Raw genomic sequence first — 21,149 nt, 5'->3', positions numbered from 1 at the left:
TGAGGTATTAAATCAATGTCTGCAAGGGACATTGATAACAGCAACGACGTCAAATCAAAAGTATGACGAAAACGTTAACGTTACGTCAGTGCGGCTACAAGTCTGGCCACGGATTCACCATAAAATATATGGTGCTAGTGGAGGCATAACGCGTTGAATACGAGATTTCTCGTCCCTTGCATGAATAAAATCGTTTATTCCTCGACTGACGCCGAATTAATTCAAGCGAGCCTCTCCTAGATTTTGGCATCGATCAGAACTTCAGCGACTTCTTACTTCGTCCTTCTTTATACTTGCGAACGAACATCGAGAAAAGAAAGAAAGAAAGAAAGAAAAGAAAGGAAAAGATCTTCTTTTTCCATTGAGATAAGAAAGAAAATCGATGAGCAGCAATTGTAATTCTGTACAATTCTGTACATTTGCGAAAGCGAATTCGCAAAAAGCAAAAGCTGCTCTATGAGCAGCACACGGATGGAAAGATAAGATCGAAAGATGCGTGAGATCGGATATTCGAGGATTATTTGGCTCGAAAACGAAAGGGAGGAAGAGAAAGGAAGAGAGCGAGAGAGAGAGAGAGAGAGAAGTGGGAAGAAGAGAGGCGGTGAAGTTGTGTCCCTAAAGGTTTTGGACGTGCGTGTCACGTGCCGCGGGCCGCTGTCACGTGACTCGCGGCGCGGTAGATCTGCGCGGTGCATCATCATTGGGCATGAAGATCGCGATGGCGGCTGCCTTTTGAGCACGGCCTGCCATATTTCAATCCCACCCGATTTTTCCAACCCGCGAGCCGGACGACATGGAATGCTTGACAATTGTTCGCCTCCTATATATATATACCTGTATTGCCAACGTATTGGAAATACGCCTCGCTGTAGGGTGCATTCGTAACGACCGATTTGAAAGTTTAAACGACCGCCGTAACGCCACCTCTCTGCCCGCCGTTCAAGGAAACCGAGCTCTTTTCGTCCGACTTTCGCTTCCAGCTTGAATATTTCCTATATCGAGGGCGCTCCCGTTCGATCCACTTCTCCAAACAGACGCGTTCTCTTTGAATCTAGAATCCCTAGATCTAGAAACTCTCGTGAAAGGATTGAAATATTTCCAGTTTTTTTTTTCTTTTTTTTTTTAATTAAAAACGACGTTTGTTTTTTCTAACATTTTATTGTTGCTTGGAGGAAATAATGATTGATAATCGAGGGATCTAAGAGCGAGAAGAAAAGAAAAAAGGGATTGCTGTGACACAGAAAATTTTTATTATCCTTTTTGTTACATGAGCCATGGTCCGAAAGTGGTCCGAAAAGTATGGTCGGAATGGGTGTGTGAGGATCGTGCGGTTGTCCTCGGAATAGAAATTTCATCGTTTCCGAGATTTTAGCAAGTATCCTGTAACGCCCATATCCAAATATCTAGAAAAGAAAGATTTTTTTTTTTTTTTTCCTTTTAATCAATTCTAAATAAAATTCAATTATCCTCTCGAGAGAGGAAATTGATAAGTAAAGTAGCTCACCTTTTTCGAAAATCTGAAATTTCCCGTTTTACTTGCGTTTTCTCCGAAGTGATTCGACTACCGTCATTTGAAACGAGCCTGGACACGACCACGGTGGATTTTTCTGGTGGACCGGTGGTTGCTGATGGAATGTTCGTCAATCGTTTACCCTGACGGCTCTCTTTCGATTTCCGTCTGACGTTCAGATCCGACGAAACGACAATTTCGTCAAACGTTTGCCCATAAACGGCTAGACGGCGCGCGAACAAAGCGGAGATTAATTGGAATTGAAATAGAAATGGTCGCTAGGGAAACGAGACGAGTAAGACTAAATTGTGCAAACCAATTATGGTTGCGCGTGCAACGCTATGATGAACTATACACCGTTGACTAATACTCGTTAAAATAACTAGAAACTTAGTCATCCGTGATAAATAGCTACGTTTCTTTATTGCACAATATTTATCAAACAAATATCGTTGATTCATACATTTCGTGGAAATAATTTCTTAGGATACTTCTACTCGCTTCTTTTTCAACATATACTCACGTTTTTGATCGGGCGTTTTTTGGGCGTGGACAATTATACAAGCCAGAGCGATCACCAGAAGGGACAGGAAATTTGTCATTTTGCCAAATTCGACCGAAATTTTAATTTTTCTTGCTAGATCCGAAATTTTATTCAAACCTAAAAGATGAAGAAAAGAAAAAAAAAAAATATTTAAAGATAAATTGAATACCAATCTCACAAAGAACTCTCTCGAATTGTAATTCTTTATACGACGCGTAATCCGCGTTTCTTATACTTCTCTGCGATATATTATCGCAAAAGAAAAAGAAAAGGAAAGAGAGGAAAAGTAATGTTTCCAAGAAACAAAAGGAGCGGAAGAATTCTCTAGAAGGCAAGAATTGCTCAATTCTCTCTCTCGCGTCACGATACTATCACGCGTCACTGACGTATGCAAAACGTCACCTTTCGCAACCAACGGAGCCAGACTTCCCATACAATCATACACACAATACCCGTCCGCAATCGAACGCAATCGAGGATCGATATCTTGGGAAAAGAAGAAGCAATTCCCCTCCCAAGAAGAAAGGAAGTAGCGAAAAATTTGAAAGTCGAGATCCAAACCTTCCTTCGAATGCACAGCGTTATCTCACGTCACAATTCTCTCCCCGATCCCCGAGAGAGGAAGAAGCGGAAAGAAGGAGGAAGCTGTGTGTGTAGCGAAGGATTATTTGCACGCGAACTTGTGGTTGAACTCGAACTCGACTTACCGACAGACTCAAAGCCAGAAGATACTTTCCGAGCCGACAACCGCACGAGAAATGCGAGCACAATGCCGCGGAACGCTTGAAGAGAGCATCGCGAATTCGCTATAGTGCGTGGTGGAACAGGAACCTGGCCGGGGGTAAGGGTCCAGAAGGAGGCGCCTCGCGGCCCATTCGCGCACTGTAGATCGTATGCACCGGACAGACCACTTTCTATTTCATTTTTTCCCCCCTTTTTCTCGACCCGTCCGTCTCGCTCTCCTAAGGATCCGGCCGATCGACCGGGTCGACTGGTCTCTGCGTGTCCACCACCGGGCTAAACAATGCTTAACGACCACCGAGATGGACCTTTAACGAGGCCCCTTTAATGCCACGTCCACGGTGTCACGAACCTCCTCGGCTCCACCAACCGTGTCTCCATGGATATCGGCCTCCATTTCCTACCTTTTGTCTCCCTTTCCGCTTTCCTCGCCTTTCCTTAAATTAGGAGGAGGTTTCTTTCTTTTCCTCTTTCCTTTTCGGACAACCTTGAGAAAATCGCGTGCGTTTGATTGGAATCGGCGAGGCTTCGCTACGATGATTCTGGGATCCTCGTCCTCGCGTATCGCGAGGATAGAAAGCGGTTGAATATTTCGGAGATTGGTTTCCTCCTTTGGAATTGGGTAAATTTTTTTTTTTTGGGAGGGAGAAGTTCGAGAATCTTTTGGACAAGATTTTATATATAGAGATTCCAATATGATTTTGAATCGGGTTTTGAACGATTTGGAGATTTATTCATTACGGGAAAGATAGTGATAAATATCGAAATAATTGTATTGGAAGCGAAGTAATTTGAAGAGTGGAGGGAAGAATCGTTTGAGAGAACGATCGAGAAATCAACAAAGCAAAGGAGGCTTGCACCGGGTATTACGAGCCAATCGCGAGCGGTTACGGGTTCCCAGAATAAAAGCAGCGAGATTTGCTACGCGAATTCCAAATGAACGAGTACCAATGTTTTATTGGCCGTGGCTTTTTATAGAGCAAACCGACGAGAATGTACAACTACTCTCTCGAGCTAGTTTCCCTCCATCTGAACGCGAGATGCATCAGCATCGTCTCCAAGGGAACGGAGACCGAACTCTGTGTGATCCAAATAGTTGTGTTCCAAAGTCTTGTTGCAAGAGAATTAAAAGACACGTTAAATAAAATTTCTCCTCTGAATTGTTTCCTTCGATTTCTTTGAAAAAGAAAAAAAAAAAGAAAAAGAAAAGAGAGAAAATCGGTTAAAAGAGAGAGAAAAGGAAAGGAAAGAGGAAGAGGAGAAAACGAGAAAAAAGGCCACGCTTCGATTCCAAGAGCTTTTTATTCTCAATGAAACAAGCTTTCTCAGCGGAGAAAGTTCCAGACGGATGGATAGCGTGGAGGATCACGCGTGTTCACGAATCGGCTCCCTCCCGGTCATTGCACGCCTCCCTGCACGGATCCCGATTTTCGGTGTTCGCATCTTTTCTCTCTCTCTCTTCTTTTTTTCGTTTTTTTTTTTTTGTTACAGGGGCCCTCTTCCTCTTTTTTTCGCCTTCCTTTGTGCCGTTTAATCCCCAGCCCTCCTCCTTTCTCCCTCCGCCGACGAGAGGACCGCATCGCGATATTTTATCGGTTTTATTCGCGGGAACATCTGGCGTTCGGACAAAGGGAACCCGGGGCCCTCAGGAAATCTTCAGGAGGGTGGACCTGGCCTTCTTCGGCCAGGCTGCTCGCCTCTATTTATCCATAGTGATGCAGAATGTTTGTAAACAACGGATAGACGATCGACGCCATCTTGGATTAGACGAATTTCGGAGGCGATCCGTTCGCGGCTGGGAGGGGCGAAGTGAATCTGCGAAAAAATGCGAAGAAAATTTGAACGATTTAGGGAACCAAAGAAGATGATTCTCGTTCTTCGTTGTTCCATTATGATTCCATTCATATTCCCTCCTTGGATAATTTATAAACGAGATTTACAATTTTAAAAATTATTGGCCTCGTTTGAGTTTATTACTCGCCGTGATCCCTTTCTTTGTTTAAAGGAAGAAAGGAAGGAAGGAAGGAAGGAAGGGAAATGGAAGAAAATGACAGAGCGATTTCGAAAAACGTGTTATCGAGATCCCTGGAAGGAATCGTGGCCCTCGAGGCAACAACTTTTGTCCGCCATACGGAATAACAGGACTTGGATGGTGCGCAATCTAAGATCAGCATTTCTCCCGGTCTTAAGTTATACGCATGAATAAGCTTGCGTGTGTACGGTGTGGAATCACTTGTGACCTTTAACCCGTGTGCAGAATGACCCTTGAAAGGGAGAGGTGATTTGCATACGAGAATTTATTGGCCCCGTCGGAGCGCCGATGATAATGTACGTGTCCGGGTGATTGATACGATTTTAACAATTCATGACGCGGTTGTCGGCCGTATAATCAATCCTCGTTTACCGCGATTCGCCTCGTTTCACCATCGTTTATTTACGTTTATAACCGCAACAATCCCGTAGGTAATTCGTTCGGGTTTAACCAACGCGTTTCCTCCAACTTTCTCCTCTCGTTCATCTCCCATCTCGTTCACGAGAACGAGAGATTTATCAAACGCAAAACAGATGGAATTGCAACATTGCTAACGTCTCTCTCTCTCTCTACCGTTGCGTGATGTTTTTACTTTCGAAAGACCTCGAACGTGGCGAACTTCTCGAAGAAGACCCCTCCTTCGTTTCGCTTAAAAAAAGAAACGCAAGAAAGAAGCTAGATTTTAAAAACGAACGCGAAGTGTAGGCGCGTTTTCGAAACGAAAACAGACCGGTCCGATTGGTGGTGAGGAAGGTGAGGCGCAACGTGCTCGCCCCTGCGTTGCGACGCAGCAACATGGCGTATCCTTTGGATCCCTTTAAAACGAGTTAATCCGTCTGTCTGGCCGTCTGCCGATCGCCTGAGAACCAAGAAGATTCATTTTCCCTTTGTCCATTCTTTTTCACACGTACCAAAAGGAGCTGCGGCTCAATGGGACAATGCAGGCAGCGCCGCGCACGGTTTTACGACGTTTCTTTTTGCACAGGTCCCACACACATTTGAATAATCAACGCGTAGGCAAGCCTGCTTTTGTCGCGGTCCAAGGGCCAAGTGTTAGGAGAGGAGAGAGAGAAAGAGAGGGAGCAACAACGTGTCGGGGAGAACAAGAGAGAAGGGAATGGAATGGGTCTCCTCCTCGAAAGGCAGCCACGACACAAAAGTGACACGCACGATACGAAATGATTGTGTCCCATCTCTCGAATACTCTCGAACACTGGACCCCGAAACTGGACAGATGTTCCACGCTCTTCTTCTTCTTCTTCTTCTTCTTCTTCTTCTACTTCTTCTTCTTATTCTTTCGTTCTCGTTTCGAGTTGGATCGTTTGTTCCATCGATGTGGCAGAGGTGAAAAGAGTACGACGAGTACGCGATTACGTCAGCCGCTTTCTTCCTTTCCTCCTTTTAATTCGCGCGGGTTCGTTAACCTTCGTGAACTCTTCCTCTCCCTCCGCCGGGCTCCTTCGCCCAGCCTTCGTGGCCTTCCTCTCTTTGCCCGCGCGTCCCTTCCCATCCTCGTATCCGCGAACCTGGCCCTTGCCTTTTTCTTCTTCTTCTTCTTCTTCTTCTTCTTCATTCTTTTTTACGCCGGGTGAACGATCGAGAAATCTCCTCCGGAGAAAGTCTCCTCCTTTGCGTTCGATCGGCAATCGCCTCTTCTTTCTCCTCCTCCGTTTATTTATCTTCTTCTTTTTGAGACTTGGTGTTGTAAAATTTGCGCGAAGGATATTTCCTCGAGAGAGGAAATAATAATAATAATATTAATAATAATAGTACACAACTCGCCACGATCGGACGATGATTCTGTTGTTTGCGCGAATAGTCTCGTAAAATCATGTAGATTTCTAACGGGCAAAGTTCGTTAACCCGACACGCGTGAATTTACGCACGCATTTCTCGAGGGAAAGAGAGAGAGAGAGAGAGAGGGATGCCTCGAGATGGTTGAAACGAGCAATGAAACGTGTATCGAGCGTGTGTATTCGGACGTTTTACGACTTCCTATCGTTGCACGCGAGCCGTAACCGCGCGAGATCGCCTCCGATCTCTTCGAACGGGACATTCTCCCATTCTTCCTTCCTCTCCTCGCGTATCATTTCTCTCGACACGTTTCCTATTCTTGGATCGCGTGATCGTTCTTAAGTAAATCCTTGAACAACTATTAACGACCGAACTAATTAAAAACCAAGTTTAACCTTGAACCAAATCTCTCCTCTCTTAGCGCAAGGAACGACTTTCCACACCACATAAGTGTGTGAAAAAATACGAATCGAAAGAAGGCAAGATCCTTCTCTTCTTCTTCTTTTTTTAAGTTTATTCCAAGTTTCACCGTCCGAAGGAGAATCCCTCGAACACACGCATTTCTCTCGCCGCATTCGTTCTCTCAACATTCACGGCCTGCCAACGTAATTTCTATTGTTTCTTCCATCACGAATGGAAATGGTATCGCGGTTTATCCGTCCGCGGAGCAATTGACTCGCGTCCCCACGAGTTTGAATCGCTGTTTCCAGGGATCCGGGCACAATAGGCTTGCCCGATTAGCTGCATTTAGCACGCGATCGAGGGATGGGGGAGAGGCGATTAGTGAACGGCGAGAATTCCACGCTCGTAAACAGAAGCGTACGCGTAGGCATGCGCGCCTGAAGGAATTGCAGGAAGAGACACCGATTCGTGTCAAAGACTGATTCGTCTCGGGCCGGTGATGCGAGGTGGTGGTGGTGGTGATGATGATGACGATGATGAGGCGCTCGTTGAGTTGCGACGCGCGTGCCGCGATTACACGCGCGCGCGAGAAGTCGATTAATATTCCCGGTTATGGGACACGAGCGGGCCTGCTTGTTTGTTACACGTGTCCCGTGTAAGAGAGGATCGAGCGCGTACACCTCGCCTGTATGTGAGATTTCGAGGAAAGTCGAGATTGGAATTGATCGGGCGCCGCTCGTCCATCTTAGGCCGCGTTCTCGTTCAAGCGATGGATGGAATGGTGAAAAAAAGGATCATGATTTCGAGCAAAAATCGATCGAAATTGATCGTGTGCGTTTTAGGCCGCGTTCTCGTTCGAGCGATGCCGAAGGAAAATTTGGATTTCGTGTGAAAAAAAGATGGAAATTGATTGTAAATGATCGAGTGCCGTATCTTATATCTTAAGCTGCGTTCTCGTTGAAACGATGGAAATGGAACGTGAATTACGATTTCGAGCAAAAATTGATCGAAATTGATCGATGTCGGAGGAAAATTTGGATTTCGTGTAGATAGAAAAGAAATCGTGAACTAGGATTTGGTATTATCAGATTTTGAGAAAAATTGATTGGAAATGATCGAGTTATATACCCGCGTTCTCATCGAAGCGATTCAGTTAAAGGAAAATTTGGATTTTGTGTACTTGATCGTACTTAATACAAGAAAAAGATCCCATAGAATTTTTGCTATATGAGTTTTCAAAGAAAGTGTGCAATTGATCGATGAATTGACGTCGCGCCATGCGCATTCTCCAGTAAAGCACGATGCCAGAAAGAGAAACATTCGTGTGAATAAAATAGTGAAGAGGATTGTGTGCCTGTGGTGGTGGTATAGGATTTCGAGGAAAGTTGATACGATTACAATTGACGGCGCATTTTAAACTGCGTTCTCGCGTTAAAGCAACCAAGTAGTGGGAGAAACGTTTGGATTCTGTTTTAGTTTCAAGGTAACAAGTATACACTGCAGGAATATTTAATACGTGATATAACAATATTAATAACTAAGCGGATATTGTTGAGACAAGAAATGATATAAGAATGTAAATTGAGAGAGGAATTATTATTATTATTATTATTATTATTATTACTATTCGTTTAAAAATTCATGTTCGGAAGATAGAGTGTAAATTACAATTGAAAAGAGAAGAAAAGAGAAAAAGGAAAACGGAAAAAAGATAAATAATTACGTTGAACGTCTTAAAAGCTTTGGCTTCCCGAGGAAGATTCGGCAACGTTGAAAGACGCAGAGTACGGGCCGAAATTAAAACTAGCACTCTCCGCGTTCGCTTGACTTTCCTCTATGGAAACACCTCCATTCGTGTTGATGGATTCTGCGGAAGATTCCGCGAAAGATTCCGATACGCTACCCTGTGCTGGATAAATTACAGGCTCTGGATACGCTGGCTTCGATAGGATCGAATCCGAGAATCCTTCATTGAGGAATCCGAATTGCGGCGATCGTTGATCCCTCTTGTTACCTGCGCCGAGATAAAAATCTACTATAAATCAATCTATTATTAATTGTATAATATAATCATTGACAGAATAGTTAAGTAATATTTTATCATAATAATAATAATAATAAGTGTCTTTAATATAAAGAAATGTAAAACGTTCTTTCTTTAAACTAACCAACTTCGGATGTCGCTTCTTTTACAGGGCTCAACGACTCCTGGCTGTGCAACAACACTTGGGTCGGTTTCGCGAGACAGATCTGGCAGATCATCGCGCACAACACGAGCAACGAGAGGATACGCGTCGTCATTTCGACGAGGGTCAAACGACTCGAGTGATCGGCGCGAGGAGAAGCGTGGAAAAATAATCGTAGGAATTCGTTGTGGACACGATGCTTTTATACGAGGAACCCTTCACCGCCGAAATCCAATGAAGACACTTATAATTCCGTCTCTAGAGATTTCTAGAGATCATGCTCGTCATTGGCTTTTAACGAGTGGACGACCTTACTCTCCAGGGACGAACGAAACTGAATCTCGAGAAAGTGTCGGCCTCTAATCAGCTTCGGGGAATCACGTGGTGAAAAAGGCAAAAAAAAAGAAAGAAAGAAAAAAAAAAAAAGAAAAGAATTCAGAAAAGAAAGATAAAGAGAGGAGTTGAATATTGAAAGACGAAAGATGTAAGTTAATACTTTAAGTCATGTTTTATTCAACGATCTCTTGGGAATTCTCGATGTTAAATCTGTCGTTCAGATAATTAATCGATTCTCCCATTCCAAGTTTCTTTTTTTCCTAGAATAATCTTATTTTTATTGAAACGATGTGTGTAAGTTGTTGTTGCTTACGAGAGAGTAGAAGAGTGGAGGGAAAGGAATAAAATAAAATGAAATTAATGGAGAAAAGAAGATTGCATGTATTTCTAAATAAATAACGAATTCACGTCGAATTACAAGAAATAATTAGTCTTAAGTTCAGTCTTGTATCTCTCCACAATAAGTCTACAATATACAATTTTTATTTTACATCTTACATATTATTATGTGTAAATGGATATAATCGTGTTTTACTATTAGTATTATTTTCTTACCTAACAAAATCATAGAAAGTTTATTCGAAGAATATAATTTATAAAAATCTTAATACATTTAATTTCTACATTCTAGAACGAACGTGTTTTGCCAATAATCTGGTAGAAGTGAAGCATGCTGTCTTCAAAGGGCAACTTGCACGAATTAACCTTCGTGTTCAATCCCGTGAACCTTTGTGGACGTAGATGATGGATGAGGCTAAGAAGTTATTTATCTTGATCTTTTGTCTCGAGCTTTCTTTTTGCCCTCGCTTCGAAACTGGAAAAAATTCCTGGTAAGCGATATTGATTGTTTATCGATTTTTTCCTCAAAAATTTTACAAAAAATAAAAAAAAAAGAAATATTTCAATTAAGAATAATCGAACTCGTAAGAAAGAAAGAAATCATATCATTTACCTCTTAAGTTTATACATATACTTCTGTATTCGTTTGTATTCGTTAATCTCATTTTTGTTCTCTGAAAATATATATTAAATTCCATAAATATAATAAATCTCCAACTTACTTCTAGCCACATTAATTCTGAATAGGTAGAAGAGATTGTATATTGAGCACGAATCAATTCTTCAATTATTTATGAGTATGAATGATAAAAAAAAAAAAAGAAACACTTACTTTTCAACAGAGAAATTTCATTTTCGGAGGACTGAGAATCGATATCCATCGTTGCAGCGACGGCAAGGAATAACAAGATGAGAATGAAGCGACTTCGTCCACGTCCAGGATCTATACTAGAACTGAACGCATCCGAATTTCGAAACTTCCCTTTTAAAGGAGTTTCCTCGCCATTATGAGGGGAAATGTTTTCGAGAAATCGGAAATTTCGGCCAGGTAAAATCTTTGACCTGGCAGCAACCTTAGCTGGAAAGTAATTAAAGATCAATAAAGGGGATAACGGAACAATGGAGTTCTTCTAAAGAACTTTTCTTTCACGGTGAAAAATCGGAGAAAATCATTTAGAATGATTTATAAATATTTCGTGAAAGCAACGAAAGGAAACGAGTAAATAGTTTCCACGTGTTCGTTTTTCTAAGTGAAAACGAATGAATGGGATTTTTTTCGATTTTTCAAAAAATTTTCAAAGTTAGTCGATCTTTAAGGACTGCCACGTGTCATCGTTGACGATTTCCACGTAAAGATTATATCGCGCGCAAATTATGCCTACGCGTTCGATATATAATGAACACGATGGCGGAAAATATAATGGAAAAATGAAGAAGTGACAGAGTCCAATAATAGTTATTTACGATCGTCTATTTCATCGTGAAACGAGCGTATTTGCACATCGACGAATATAGTTTCTTAAGAGAAATTTGTAAAAATCATCGTGCGCGAATTGATAAGAAAAGTAAAAAGTGCAAGAGTCTTAACTAAAGAGTTTGATGACTAAATGGTTCACTAAATGGTGAAGGGCATGCATTTAAAAATGGATTAAAATAAATTAAACGAAAGATTTCGTAATTCCGTCGCTTAACGATTCCACGTTACGTTTATCTAATAGTTTTTTAATGAACTAAGGTCAAAGATATTCGCTGATAGAAAAAAAAAGAAAAAAAAAAAGAAAAGAAAGAATTTTAAGTTATATCGAGTTCTTGTACGGCGCAAATAAAAATAAATATACAATAATATTTATATTGCGTAAGAACGTGAAGTATGATAAAGTTAGGATAATAGATGGAAACTCCGTGGAAATCGTAAAATAAATGATACTTAATGCAAAAACAATTGTCGGTAATTACGCGCAAATTATGAGAATTCGCGTGCACGGGTATCAATAGGAGGAGACAAATATACCGACATATTTTTGATTTTTACTTCGTTTCTTCGACTGTGTGTTTGTACGACGAGATATCCGGTTCTTTACATTTACAACAACTAATTGAATATAATATCGTACGTAAATTATTGTTTACATGGAAAAAAGATCGAATGGAGAAGAATTGAATTGTTTCGAAAGAGAAATAAATGTAATTGAATTTATTGTGGATAGAGATTGTAGGAAGATCATACGCCTTCGTATTTATTCGTTTATAAATTAATATAAAAATTTTTTTTATTATTCGATAATTAAAATACTATATCGCAAATTCGATATTTATGATCGGATGTATAAAGATAGAAAAAAACATTATCTCGTTCGTATCACGGTTTAAGATTAGCTACGCTCGTTACGTTAAATATAATTTTAACGTGATTACGTACAAAGTTTTTTAATTACATACTATATCGCTTTATAGTATTAAGATAACGTTCGATCTTAAATATCTATTATAAAGTCGGAAGAAACGCTAATCATGTATCGAGTATTATCCACTTATACGATAAAAAACGATGGAAATCACTTTGAAAAGTTTTTAAATGGATTGATAAAATGAACAAATTAATATTCATAAAATGAACGAAGACAAGCTTAATATTCGGATATTAACGTTGGAAAAAAACAAAAAAGGATTTCGAGGATTTTCTCAAACGAAGAATGCTTCCTATATGCTTCATGTATTGGCAAGAATATTATCACAAATAATAATAAATTTATTTTTTGAATGCTCGACTCCAATGAAATTTCATTCATTATTCATTCAAAATAAAGTTTTCATTTTTAAAGATAAAGCGCAATAAAATTAGTTACATAACAACACATCGAATTGTAAAGTAATTAATTACGATTTCGATATTACATTGCCATGATCCAGCATGGCTAATCGCGTTGCGTCGATCGATGTTCGCGTCGATAATCGTTTTAAATCGATATATCTTTGACTCTTAACTTCATTGATGTGTTTCAGATCCTACAAACTACTATAAATCGGTAAAGTATCCTAAAAATCGAGTTTAAATGATGGCACGGTCCATGGCGTTCGTAATATTTCCACGATTAAATAATTCGAGAGAGCAAAATTAATTAAATAACGAATAGATCCGGATGTTTGGACGATTAATCGCTGAAGACGAGCAAACTCCTCGTGTCCACGTTGGCGGATGCAGAACTGGAGGCGAAACTGTTGCCGGATCCCGAAGATGCTTTGCTGGATGCTTGTGCATTCGCATTGGCCGATCCACTTCCTGACGACTTGGCGGACGATTTGGCGGACGCATTGCTACCAGAAAATCCTCTGAACGAGTTCGAATTTGCATTCGCGTTTGCAATCGCTTTTGAGCCTGAGGAATGGAGACGAAATCATTTAATTAGGACCACACCTAATTGGATTGCATCGGCCATGGATAACACACTAGCAGTGTCGCCTATGAAAGCAATAGCAGATAATGAATGAACGAGTTAGGGATGAAAAAATATGCCACGTAACAAAGTTAGATACTTGTTGCTTTTAAAATATGTGAGAGTTAAGCTTTTTCTTGCATGTAAATTGCAATTGACTTTTTGTCAATTATAAATGGATGCTTTTAGGTGTTAAATAAATTTATAGCAGCTCACATTGGATGAAATTCGAGGCGAAAGCAACAAGGTTAGCTTAATTATAAATATATAAACGTACCTCCTGATCCACCTGATCCAGCAGAAGCGGAAGCTTCAGCCTTGGCACTAGCACTGGCAGAAGCACCTCCAAATCCGAAGTTATTTCCGTCGTAACCACCATTACCAGATCCACTGCTTCCAGCATTTGCCACAGCATCAGCTTTGGCATTTGCACCAGCGACTCCTGATCCTCCAATGCCAAAATCTGGTCCAGATGTTCCAAAATCTGCTCCATCTTTGGATGGTCCAATATTAAAACCATCGGATCCAGATCCAGATCCTGTATTTGCTCCAGCAGATCCAAAAGTTGGTGTTCCAAAGACTGGAGCACCTTTTGTTGGTACACCATAACCACCAGATCCGCTGCCTCCAGCGATTGCTCCTGCATTCGCTCCAGCATTTGCTCCTGCATTCGTTCCAGCATTTGCTCCTCCAGTTCCAAAACCTGGTCCAGACGTTCCAAAGACTGGAGCACCTTTCGTGGGTACACCATAACCAGCAGATCCGCTACCTCCAGCATTTGCTCCTCCAGTTCCAAAACCTGGTCCAGACGTTCCAAAGACTGGAGCACCTTTCGTGGGTACACCGTAACCAGCAGATCCGCTACCTCCAACATTTACTCCTGTATTCGTTCCAGCATTTGCTCCTCCAGTTCCAAAACCTGGTCCAGACGTTCCAAAGACTGGAACACCTTTTGTTGGTACACCATAACCACCAGATCCGCTACCTCCAGCGATTGCTCCTGCATTCGCTCCAGCATTTGCTCCTCCAGTTCCAAAGCCTGGTCCAGACGTTCCAAAGACTGGAGCATCTTTTGTTGGTACGCCATAACCACCAGATCCGCTACCTCCAGCGATTGCTCCTGCATTCGCTCCAGCATTTGCTCCTCCAGTTCCAAAGCCTGGTCCAGACGTTCCAAAGACTGGAGCATCTTTTGTTGGTACGCCATAACCACCAGATCCGCTACCTCCAGCGATTGCTCCTGCATTCGATCCAGCATTTGCTCCTCCAGTTCCAAAACCTGGTCCAGACGTTCCAAAGACTGGAACACCTTTCGTGGGTACACCATAACCACCAGATCCACTGCTTCCAGCGTTTGCTCCTGCATTCGCTCCAGCATTTGCTCCTCCAGTTCCAAAGCCTGGTCCAGACGTTCCAAAGACTGGAGCACCCTTCGTGGGCACACCATAACCACCAGATCCGCTGCCTCCAGCATTTGCTCCTCCAGTTCCAAAACCTGGTCCAGACGTTCCAAAGACTGGAGCACCTTTCGTGGGTACACCATAACCACCAGATCCGCTGCCTCCAGCGATTGCTCCTGCATTCGATCCAGCATTTGCTCCTCCAGTTCCAAAGCCTGGTCCAGACGTTCCAAAGACTGGAGCACCTTTCATGGGTACACCATAACCACCAGATCCACTGCTTCCAGCGTTTGCTCCTGCATTCGCTCCAGCATTTGCTCCTCCAGTTCCAAAGCCTGGTCCAGACGTTCCAAAGACTGGAGCACCCTTCGTGGGCACACCATAACCACCAGATCCGCTGCCTCCAGCGTTTGCTCCTGCATTCGCTCCAGCATTTGCTCCTCCAGTTCCAAAACCTGATCCAGACGTTCCAAAGACTGGAGCACCCTTCGTGGGCACACCATAACCACCAGATCCGCTGCCTCCAGCGATTGCTGCTGCATTCGCTCCAGCATTTGCTCCAGAAGATCCAGTTTGATAAGTAGGAACACCTTTTGTAGGAACACCATAGCCATTGTTACCGGATCCAGAATTTCCAAATGTATTTCCCGTATTTTCGAATCCAGTTCCTCCCTCGTAATTTGTAGTTGGATTAATTGCAGGACTTTCTTTAACAGGCTGTCCGTATCCTCCACCTGTATTCGCACCAGCATTAGCATTAGCTCCTGCGTTGGCTCCTGCATTTGCTCCTGATCCAATGATCAATGGTCCCGTAGATACGTTCGTTCCATAGCTTCCAGGTTTACTTCCTTGGCCAGGATAAGTAGTAGGAATGGGCCTTTCTCTAATTGGTTTTCCAACAGTTTTTCCAGCGTTAATTACGTAATCTCCAAGTCCGTGAGAAGCAGGTTGAGATCCAGGATTGAGGAAAGGATTTTGCGCTCCGATTTGTCCTTGAGAGATAACTGCAGCATTAGCAGCAGCGTTTGCAACAGCGTTGGCACCAGCATTGGCACCTGCATTTCCTTGACTTTGTCCACCACCTAAAAATGGATTGCCCGATCCAGCAGTATAGGAACCACCTGGATAACCACCTGCACCTTGAGTTCCTGGCCCTGATGTTCCTGGATACGCATTTCCAAGAGCACCTGCGTTAGCTCCTGCATTAGCGCCTGCATTAGCGCCTGCATTAGCCCCTCCGGTTCCTTGAGATCCAGTCAAGAAAGGATTGTTCGTTCCGATGGAAGTAGTTGGAGCATTTCCAGGATAGTACCCTGATTCCTGAACAGTACCAGGATAGCCGTTCGCACCAGAGATTGAATTAGCTCCCGCATTAGCGCCCGCATTAGCGCCCGCATTAGCTCCTGCATTAGCTGCTGCATTTGCAATGGCGATGGCATTAGCATTTGCGTTAGCTCCTCCATAACCATTCTGATAGCCTCCAGCCGGATAGTCGATCGGTTGACCGTATTGAGTCTTTCCATCTTTAATTGCTCCTGCTGAAAAAGATAGTATCTATGAATACCTAAGGAAAATTTCTAATAATATAACAGTAAATGTACATGCTACTGTTGAATACAAGTATCTGTGCTATTGGGAACAAGATCTGCGTAAACATGCTGCGTTGAAAAATAATTACAACAGTTAAGTATCATTCCAGACTTTGGTGGATTCTCGTGTTAAATGTTAATCATACACAATGTTGAAAAGGGAACGAAACCTGTTCGATCTGTTTAGATTAATAACAATTCACACAAATTGTACATATATCTCGAGTGTATTAGTATCGATCCGATATATTTACACGAAAAAATCCTCTCCTTGAAATGACAGAGAATAGTTTCTCGCAAGAGCAATCAATGCGATGTATCATCGTGTCCATTTTACACATCGTCCGTCGATTATTCAAACGACAGATATCTAAATCACCGATGCGGCATAGCGATTGCAATCGACAATCCTCTTCAACGTTCGAAACAATGTTCTTTAGTCACATGTGCAAATCAGCATCCAACATCCGTTCGAGGCAGCTCACCTTGGCTATGATATGCCGGGTCTTCGATCACGATCACTTTGATTGTCTCAGGGTCGTGATCAGGTTGTGGATTCATCGGCCTCTCGAAAGGTGGCCTGCCCAATGGTGGTGGCCTACCGAATGGCGGTGGACCTACCGAATGGCGGTGGCCTACCGAATGGCGGTGGCCTGTCCAATGGTGGCCTGTCCAATGGTGGCCTGTGGACCGGTGGTGGATCTACGATCACTACCACGATCTCTTCGTCGTCATGAGGACGATAAGGAATCTGTGTGAATCGAACCGGACGCATCTCGTTATCAATTATTTCAGAGCTTCGATAATAATAATGATAATGATGATGATGGTGACGACGACGACGAGGAGGAGGAAACTCGAGCAAAGCATGTACTTTCAACCTCTCGATTCTGTATTCTCCATCTCGATGGGGGAATTGAATGAGAGGAATTGAATCAACGAATTATTTTGGAATGTCGATTTGATTGAGAAACGATTTATACCTTGCTACCGGTCACCGCGTTGTTTCGAGTTCCCGAAGAATAATATCCATTTGGTAATTCCACGCCACCGTTCAATTTCGAATTGCCGATCGGACCTGCATCGCTTTTGATGATTCCAGGTTTATAGCCGCTCGTTACACCATCGATAATATTTGTCTTTGCATCCGCAATCGCACCACCATTGCTCTGCGATCCTCCGGGAGCATAGTAATTACCGGATGATCCTATCCCACTAATAGAATTTGCTTTCGCATCCGCGCTTGCGGTTGCGCCTGCATTAGCTCCAAGATTTCCAGGAGTGTAATAACCCTCGAGTATTCCCGCGCCATTGTTCGCAACACTTTTAAGATTCGTATTTGCATTGGCACCGGTATCAGATAGATCGTATCCGGGAGAATAATAATTGGTCGCCGGCGATGCACCGGTATAAGAAACGTCATTCGCGTTGGCGTTCGCACCTCTGTCCGCATTATCATAGTTCGCGTTTGCATTAGCAGCGGCGCTCGAAACGGTATTCGCAGCGTTATAACCATAGCTCGGATTCGTGATCGACTGAGAACCACCGGGGCCACCGTATTGTTGCACGTCTGTCGGGACGTAGTAGTTGTTGTGACCGATGTTAGAACTATAATCTGGAATGTAACGTGGAACCGATGTGACACTCACGTCCAAAGAAAATTCGATTCGAGGAAAAGATCGGATTACCGATAATTTAGGGGATTTTCTCTCCTCTCTCTTTCTCTGTAAAATTTCACTCTGCCCGATCGAACACCGATCGTTACCGGAAAATATTCTACGGGATATTTTCAAGGGGATCATCCAGAAGAATGTTATAATAATAATCGATAATATAATATTTCCGAATGTCGAATACCTTGAGCGTTGGCTACCGCGCTAGCGTCAGCTTTTGCAGAGCCTTGCCCGAAGGCTTGAGAATTCGCCTTGGCAACGGAGGTAGCACCATTGCCTTCGGCCGTGGCCGAAGAGCTGGCCAAGCTGCTCGAAAAGGAAAGTGGTCCTAGTTGTAGGTTGCTCCCGTACGAGTGCGACGAGCTCGAGCTCTGTGGTTCCTTCTTGTGGAACAGTCCCAGCGGGTCCAGTATGCCTGCTACGCGCTTTTGATGATCCTTCGCCAGATCGAACAGTACACCTGTAATGAAACGAGATCGAGCCAACTTGTTTAAAATAATCGAGCGAAGTGAAGACAAACTCTGTCAAGAATTAAGACACACCGCGAGGAGAATGATCTTAATTTCGTTTCTGACATCGTTTCATATCGAAAAAAAAAAAAAAAAAAAAAGACGCGAATTAAATGGTGTCACCATCACCGTGACTTTTCGAAAAGTGATCCAAAAATAAGAAATAGACTCACCAGGTTCCGCGAACGAACTTGCGAGGTACGATAGTACCATAAACGGCACAAAACACTCAAGATACCGCATTTTTCCTCACGCTGCGTGCAATAACGTTCTAGAATATTTATATTTATATATATATATATTACACGCAATATCCACGAAACGAACTTCTATCCGTCTCGCCAAAACTCGCTGCCTCGGATCGATAATCGCTGTGTCCGAAGAGTCAAGAACGACTGAAGCTGTTGAACGAGACAACAACTTATATACGAGGCACATACGAGGTGGATTTTACGTCGGTCAATAATTGATCGTCACTCATCGCGGATCATCGTTTCTCCTCGATTTTTCTCCCTTCTCCCACGCGAAACGTAGCTTCACGTTACCGATCATCAGACGCCGATCTTCCAAATATCGTCAACGTCTTCCACGAAACGATGAAAGGGGAGACTGGATCGACCGGTGATCTCCGTGGCGGAGGACAAAACTTTCGCCGGATACCGTCCGACACTGTCAAGGTCTAATCGAACTGTTTCGCATTTTTCCATGCAATGGGTTATTCCTCTTGCTTGGAATCCCGCTACTGAATCAACGGATTCGTTCTCGATCTAGATTCGAATCAAAATTATCGAAGAAATTCTCAAAATTGTTGGCTATTTGTTTAAAAGGAAATAGTTGGGTTTCGTCATTGATTAAGAGATAAATTTTGTTTTGGAAGAAGAGTGTTTTAGCGGAGGATAACAGGTCCAGACCTGTTAATTTTATTATTCGGATACCGGGAATGGTTGTTGCAATCTTTTTATTCCGCGCTCTTGACCAAAGATTCGTAATTTAAGATCGATTATTTGAATATTTCGAAGGATAATAAAAAACTTTTTGGTATATTTATGGTATATTGTTCGTTGAAAGAATCGGTTTCGTAATTGAGTATAAATGTCATCGTATTTCAGTGCATAATAAGGAATATCATATTTGTATGTGGAGTTGTGTGTGTGTGTGTGTGTGTGTCATCTGTCGATGGTGGACGAGAACGTGTGGAGATTGTTTGACATTATAATATCGTTATGTAACAGAAACCAGATTTGACTCGAAGTTAATTCGAAATGAAGATAAGAGAAAATTGAAGATACAAATAATCAGTGGGAAATAAAACGGGGGAATAAATGTATCTCTTAGAGACAAATTGAATATACGCGATACGTATATATTATTGATACAATTCATCGAGGTTGACGATTGGGAGCGAAATATCGTTTAACAATTTATAATTTTAACTCGATGGTTTCATCGTTGGATCAACAAAGCGATTAATATCTATGAGTAAGTTGCGTAGGAGAAGGTAGGAAGCTTGGAAAAAAAGGAGATATAGAAACGAACATCCGGTTATCGAAGGCACCTTGGACAAGTTTGTAATACATTGTAATCCAACTGTGGTGGTAAGGATGGAATGATTGGAATGATTTCGGAATTGGAAGAAATGGATTGTTCCGTTTCCAAGAATCGTTGACGGAAGAAAATCGTTGGAGGGTCACTCGTGAGATGATCGATAAATTATTCTAGACGCGAGAATGTTTGTTTCTCACCACTGGTTATCGGTTATTAGATAATTTTGTGGAATTTTATAAATGATGTAAGCGTAAATCGGTTGACGTAATTGCATTAACATAGAGGAAAAAATTCTGATTAGCGGTATTTCTTTGTGAAGAATGGGAAAAAATATTTGAGAATCTTTGCAAGATTTTTTTCGACGATCGTAAATATTATGTAAAAATAGGATAAAAGGATATTCGTAATGCGATAGAATAAAGAATTGAAAATTACGGAGGAAAATCCAGACGATGGAGCGATAATCGCGATATTTTTGTTGCGAACGATGCGATGCGATGAGCGTTCTCTTGCAATTATGACGTCTCTTGTAATCTCTTGACCCCCATCCATATCGATATAATTAGGTCAAGAAATTTCACGATCGTTAGATTTAGAGAAAGAAAATGTGTTAATTCCTGGAGGAAAGATCGGTTCTGACGATTTCAAAAATACTTTGAATTTTATCTCATCTTTTTATAGAGATGACATCCATTAAATTTTATTCTATCGTTATTAATTATAGTGAACTTGGAAGAGATTGAAAAAAAATGTCTCTCCTTTTCTAGAAATTTATCCCTTCTATTTTTTACGCTACCTAAAAATTTGTGTTCAACGTTTTTTATCTTCAACAACTAGTCTTTCTCTCTCTCTCTCTCTCTCTCTCTCTCTCTCTCTCTCTCTCTCGAAAACTCGAAATGGTAATCACAAATATTAAAGGCAAGGATATACACGCAGATAGCAGACACATCAAAATCTTTTTGCGAAAGAATGACGGCATTACGCTTGCAAAACTCGGGCTCTTTCGTAAAATTCGGGCTTATTGTTCTCATTTTAGGACGAGGATTTATCATTCTCTTACGAATTTCTGACACGCGTATCTTTCATTCATAGGTCATTCCTAGATCTATCATCGT

General features: G+C 42.0%; 3 protein-coding genes and 2 long non-coding RNA genes across 11 annotated transcripts; 1 reads left to right on the top strand and 4 right to left on the bottom strand.

The window, feature by feature from the left end:
- Positions 1-1,227: 1,227 nt before the first annotated feature.
- On the bottom strand, positions 1,228-2,803 carry LOC100872714 (uncharacterized). The gene is made up of 4 exons (XM_003690254.4): positions 2,762-2,803; positions 2,034-2,171; positions 1,505-1,733; positions 1,228-1,403 (listed from the first exon to the last, which is right to left on the bottom strand). Exons 2-4 carry the CDS (start codon positions 2,110-2,112, stop codon positions 1,352-1,354), a joined length of 360 nt encoding a protein of 119 aa, XP_003690302.2. The 5' UTR covers positions 2,113-2,171; positions 2,762-2,803; the 3' UTR covers positions 1,228-1,351.
- Positions 2,804-4,078: 1,275 nt separating this feature from the next.
- On the bottom strand, positions 4,079-9,326 carry LOC100872630 (uncharacterized). Its single transcript, XM_031918250.2, has 3 exons — positions 9,192-9,326; positions 8,747-9,037; positions 4,079-4,610 (listed from the first exon to the last, which is right to left on the bottom strand). The coding sequence occupies exons 1-2, from the start codon at positions 9,322-9,324 to the stop codon at positions 8,757-8,759; spliced, it is 414 nt and encodes a 137-aa protein (XP_031774110.1). The 5' UTR covers positions 9,325-9,326; the 3' UTR covers positions 4,079-4,610; positions 8,747-8,756.
- LOC116414874 (uncharacterized) lies at positions 8,526-10,375 on the top strand. Its single transcript, XR_015293315.1, has 3 exons — positions 8,526-9,107; positions 9,219-9,693; positions 10,177-10,375. It is a non-coding gene; the product is annotated as an uncharacterized LOC116414874 (long non-coding RNA).
- On the bottom strand, positions 10,226-10,852 carry LOC147658831 (uncharacterized). The gene is made up of 3 exons (XR_015293299.1): positions 10,717-10,852; positions 10,498-10,558; positions 10,226-10,359 (listed from the first exon to the last, which is right to left on the bottom strand). It is a non-coding gene; the product is annotated as an uncharacterized LOC147658831 (long non-coding RNA).
- A 1,211-nt stretch (positions 10,853-12,063) lies between these two features.
- Positions 12,064-18,895, bottom strand: LOC105734757 (uncharacterized). Of its 7 annotated transcripts, none has more exons than XM_086908745.1 (5): positions 18,663-18,894; positions 18,165-18,440; positions 14,052-16,256; positions 13,596-13,907; positions 12,064-13,260 (listed from the first exon to the last, which is right to left on the bottom strand). In XM_086908745.1, the coding sequence occupies exons 1-5, from the start codon at positions 18,730-18,732 to the stop codon at positions 13,037-13,039; spliced, it is 3,087 nt and encodes a 1,028-aa protein (XP_086764871.1). In that variant the 5' UTR covers positions 18,733-18,894; the 3' UTR covers positions 12,064-13,036. The 7 variants fall into 7 exon arrangements, with proteins under 7 accessions (XP_086764871.1, XP_086764826.1, XP_086764920.1 ...); XM_086908700.1 differs by having other exon boundaries at positions 13,596-14,087; positions 14,184-16,256; XM_086908794.1 differs by having other exon boundaries at positions 12,064-13,344; positions 13,596-16,256; positions 18,663-18,895.
- Positions 18,896-21,149: the final 2,254 nt, after the last annotated feature.

Source organism: Apis florea, unplaced genomic scaffold (genome assembly GCF_048593485.1).
Source record: "Apis florea isolate Af1SG1 unplaced genomic scaffold, ASM4859348v1 contig_1615_pilon, whole genome shotgun sequence".
NCBI classification, from domain to species: domain Eukaryota; kingdom Metazoa; phylum Arthropoda; class Insecta; order Hymenoptera; family Apidae; genus Apis; species Apis florea.
Note: the sequence above shows the minus strand (reverse complement) of the source record. Positions and strands in the feature narration are given on the sequence as shown.

Bases quoted from the DNA above. Each gene is read 5' to 3' on its own strand.
- LOC100872714 (XM_003690254.4), bottom strand. From the start codon at position 2,112: ATGACAAATTTCCTGTCCCTTCTGGTGATCGCTCTGGCTTGTATAATT. The intron at 1,734-2,033 runs GTGAGTATATGT...CGCGCCGTCTAG, and splicing joins AAAAACGCCCGATCAAAAAC to CCGTTTATGGGCAAACGTTT. The intron at 1,404-1,504 runs GTGAGCTACTTT...TTTCTTTTCTAG, and splicing joins ATTTCAGATTTTCGAAAAAG to ATATTTGGATATGGGCGTTA.
- LOC100872630 (XM_031918250.2), bottom strand. From the start codon at position 9,324: ATGACGACGCGTATCCTCTCGTTGCTCGTGTTGTGCGCGATGATCTGC. The intron at 9,038-9,191 runs GTTAGTTTAAAG...ATCTCGGCGCAG, and splicing joins AGAAGCGACATCCGAAGTTG to GTAACAAGAGGGATCAACGA.
- LOC105734757 (XM_086908588.1), bottom strand. From the start codon at position 18,732: ATGCGGTATCTTGAGTGTTTTGTGCCGTTTATGGTACTATCGTACCTC. The intron at 18,441-18,662 runs GTGAGTCTATTT...GTTTCATTACAG, and splicing joins AAGTTCGTTCGCGGAACCTG to GTGTACTGTTCGATCTGGCG. The intron at 16,257-18,164 runs GTATTCGACATT...TATCTTTTTCAG, and splicing joins CGCGGTAGCCAACGCTCAAG to CAGGAGCAATTAAAGATGGA.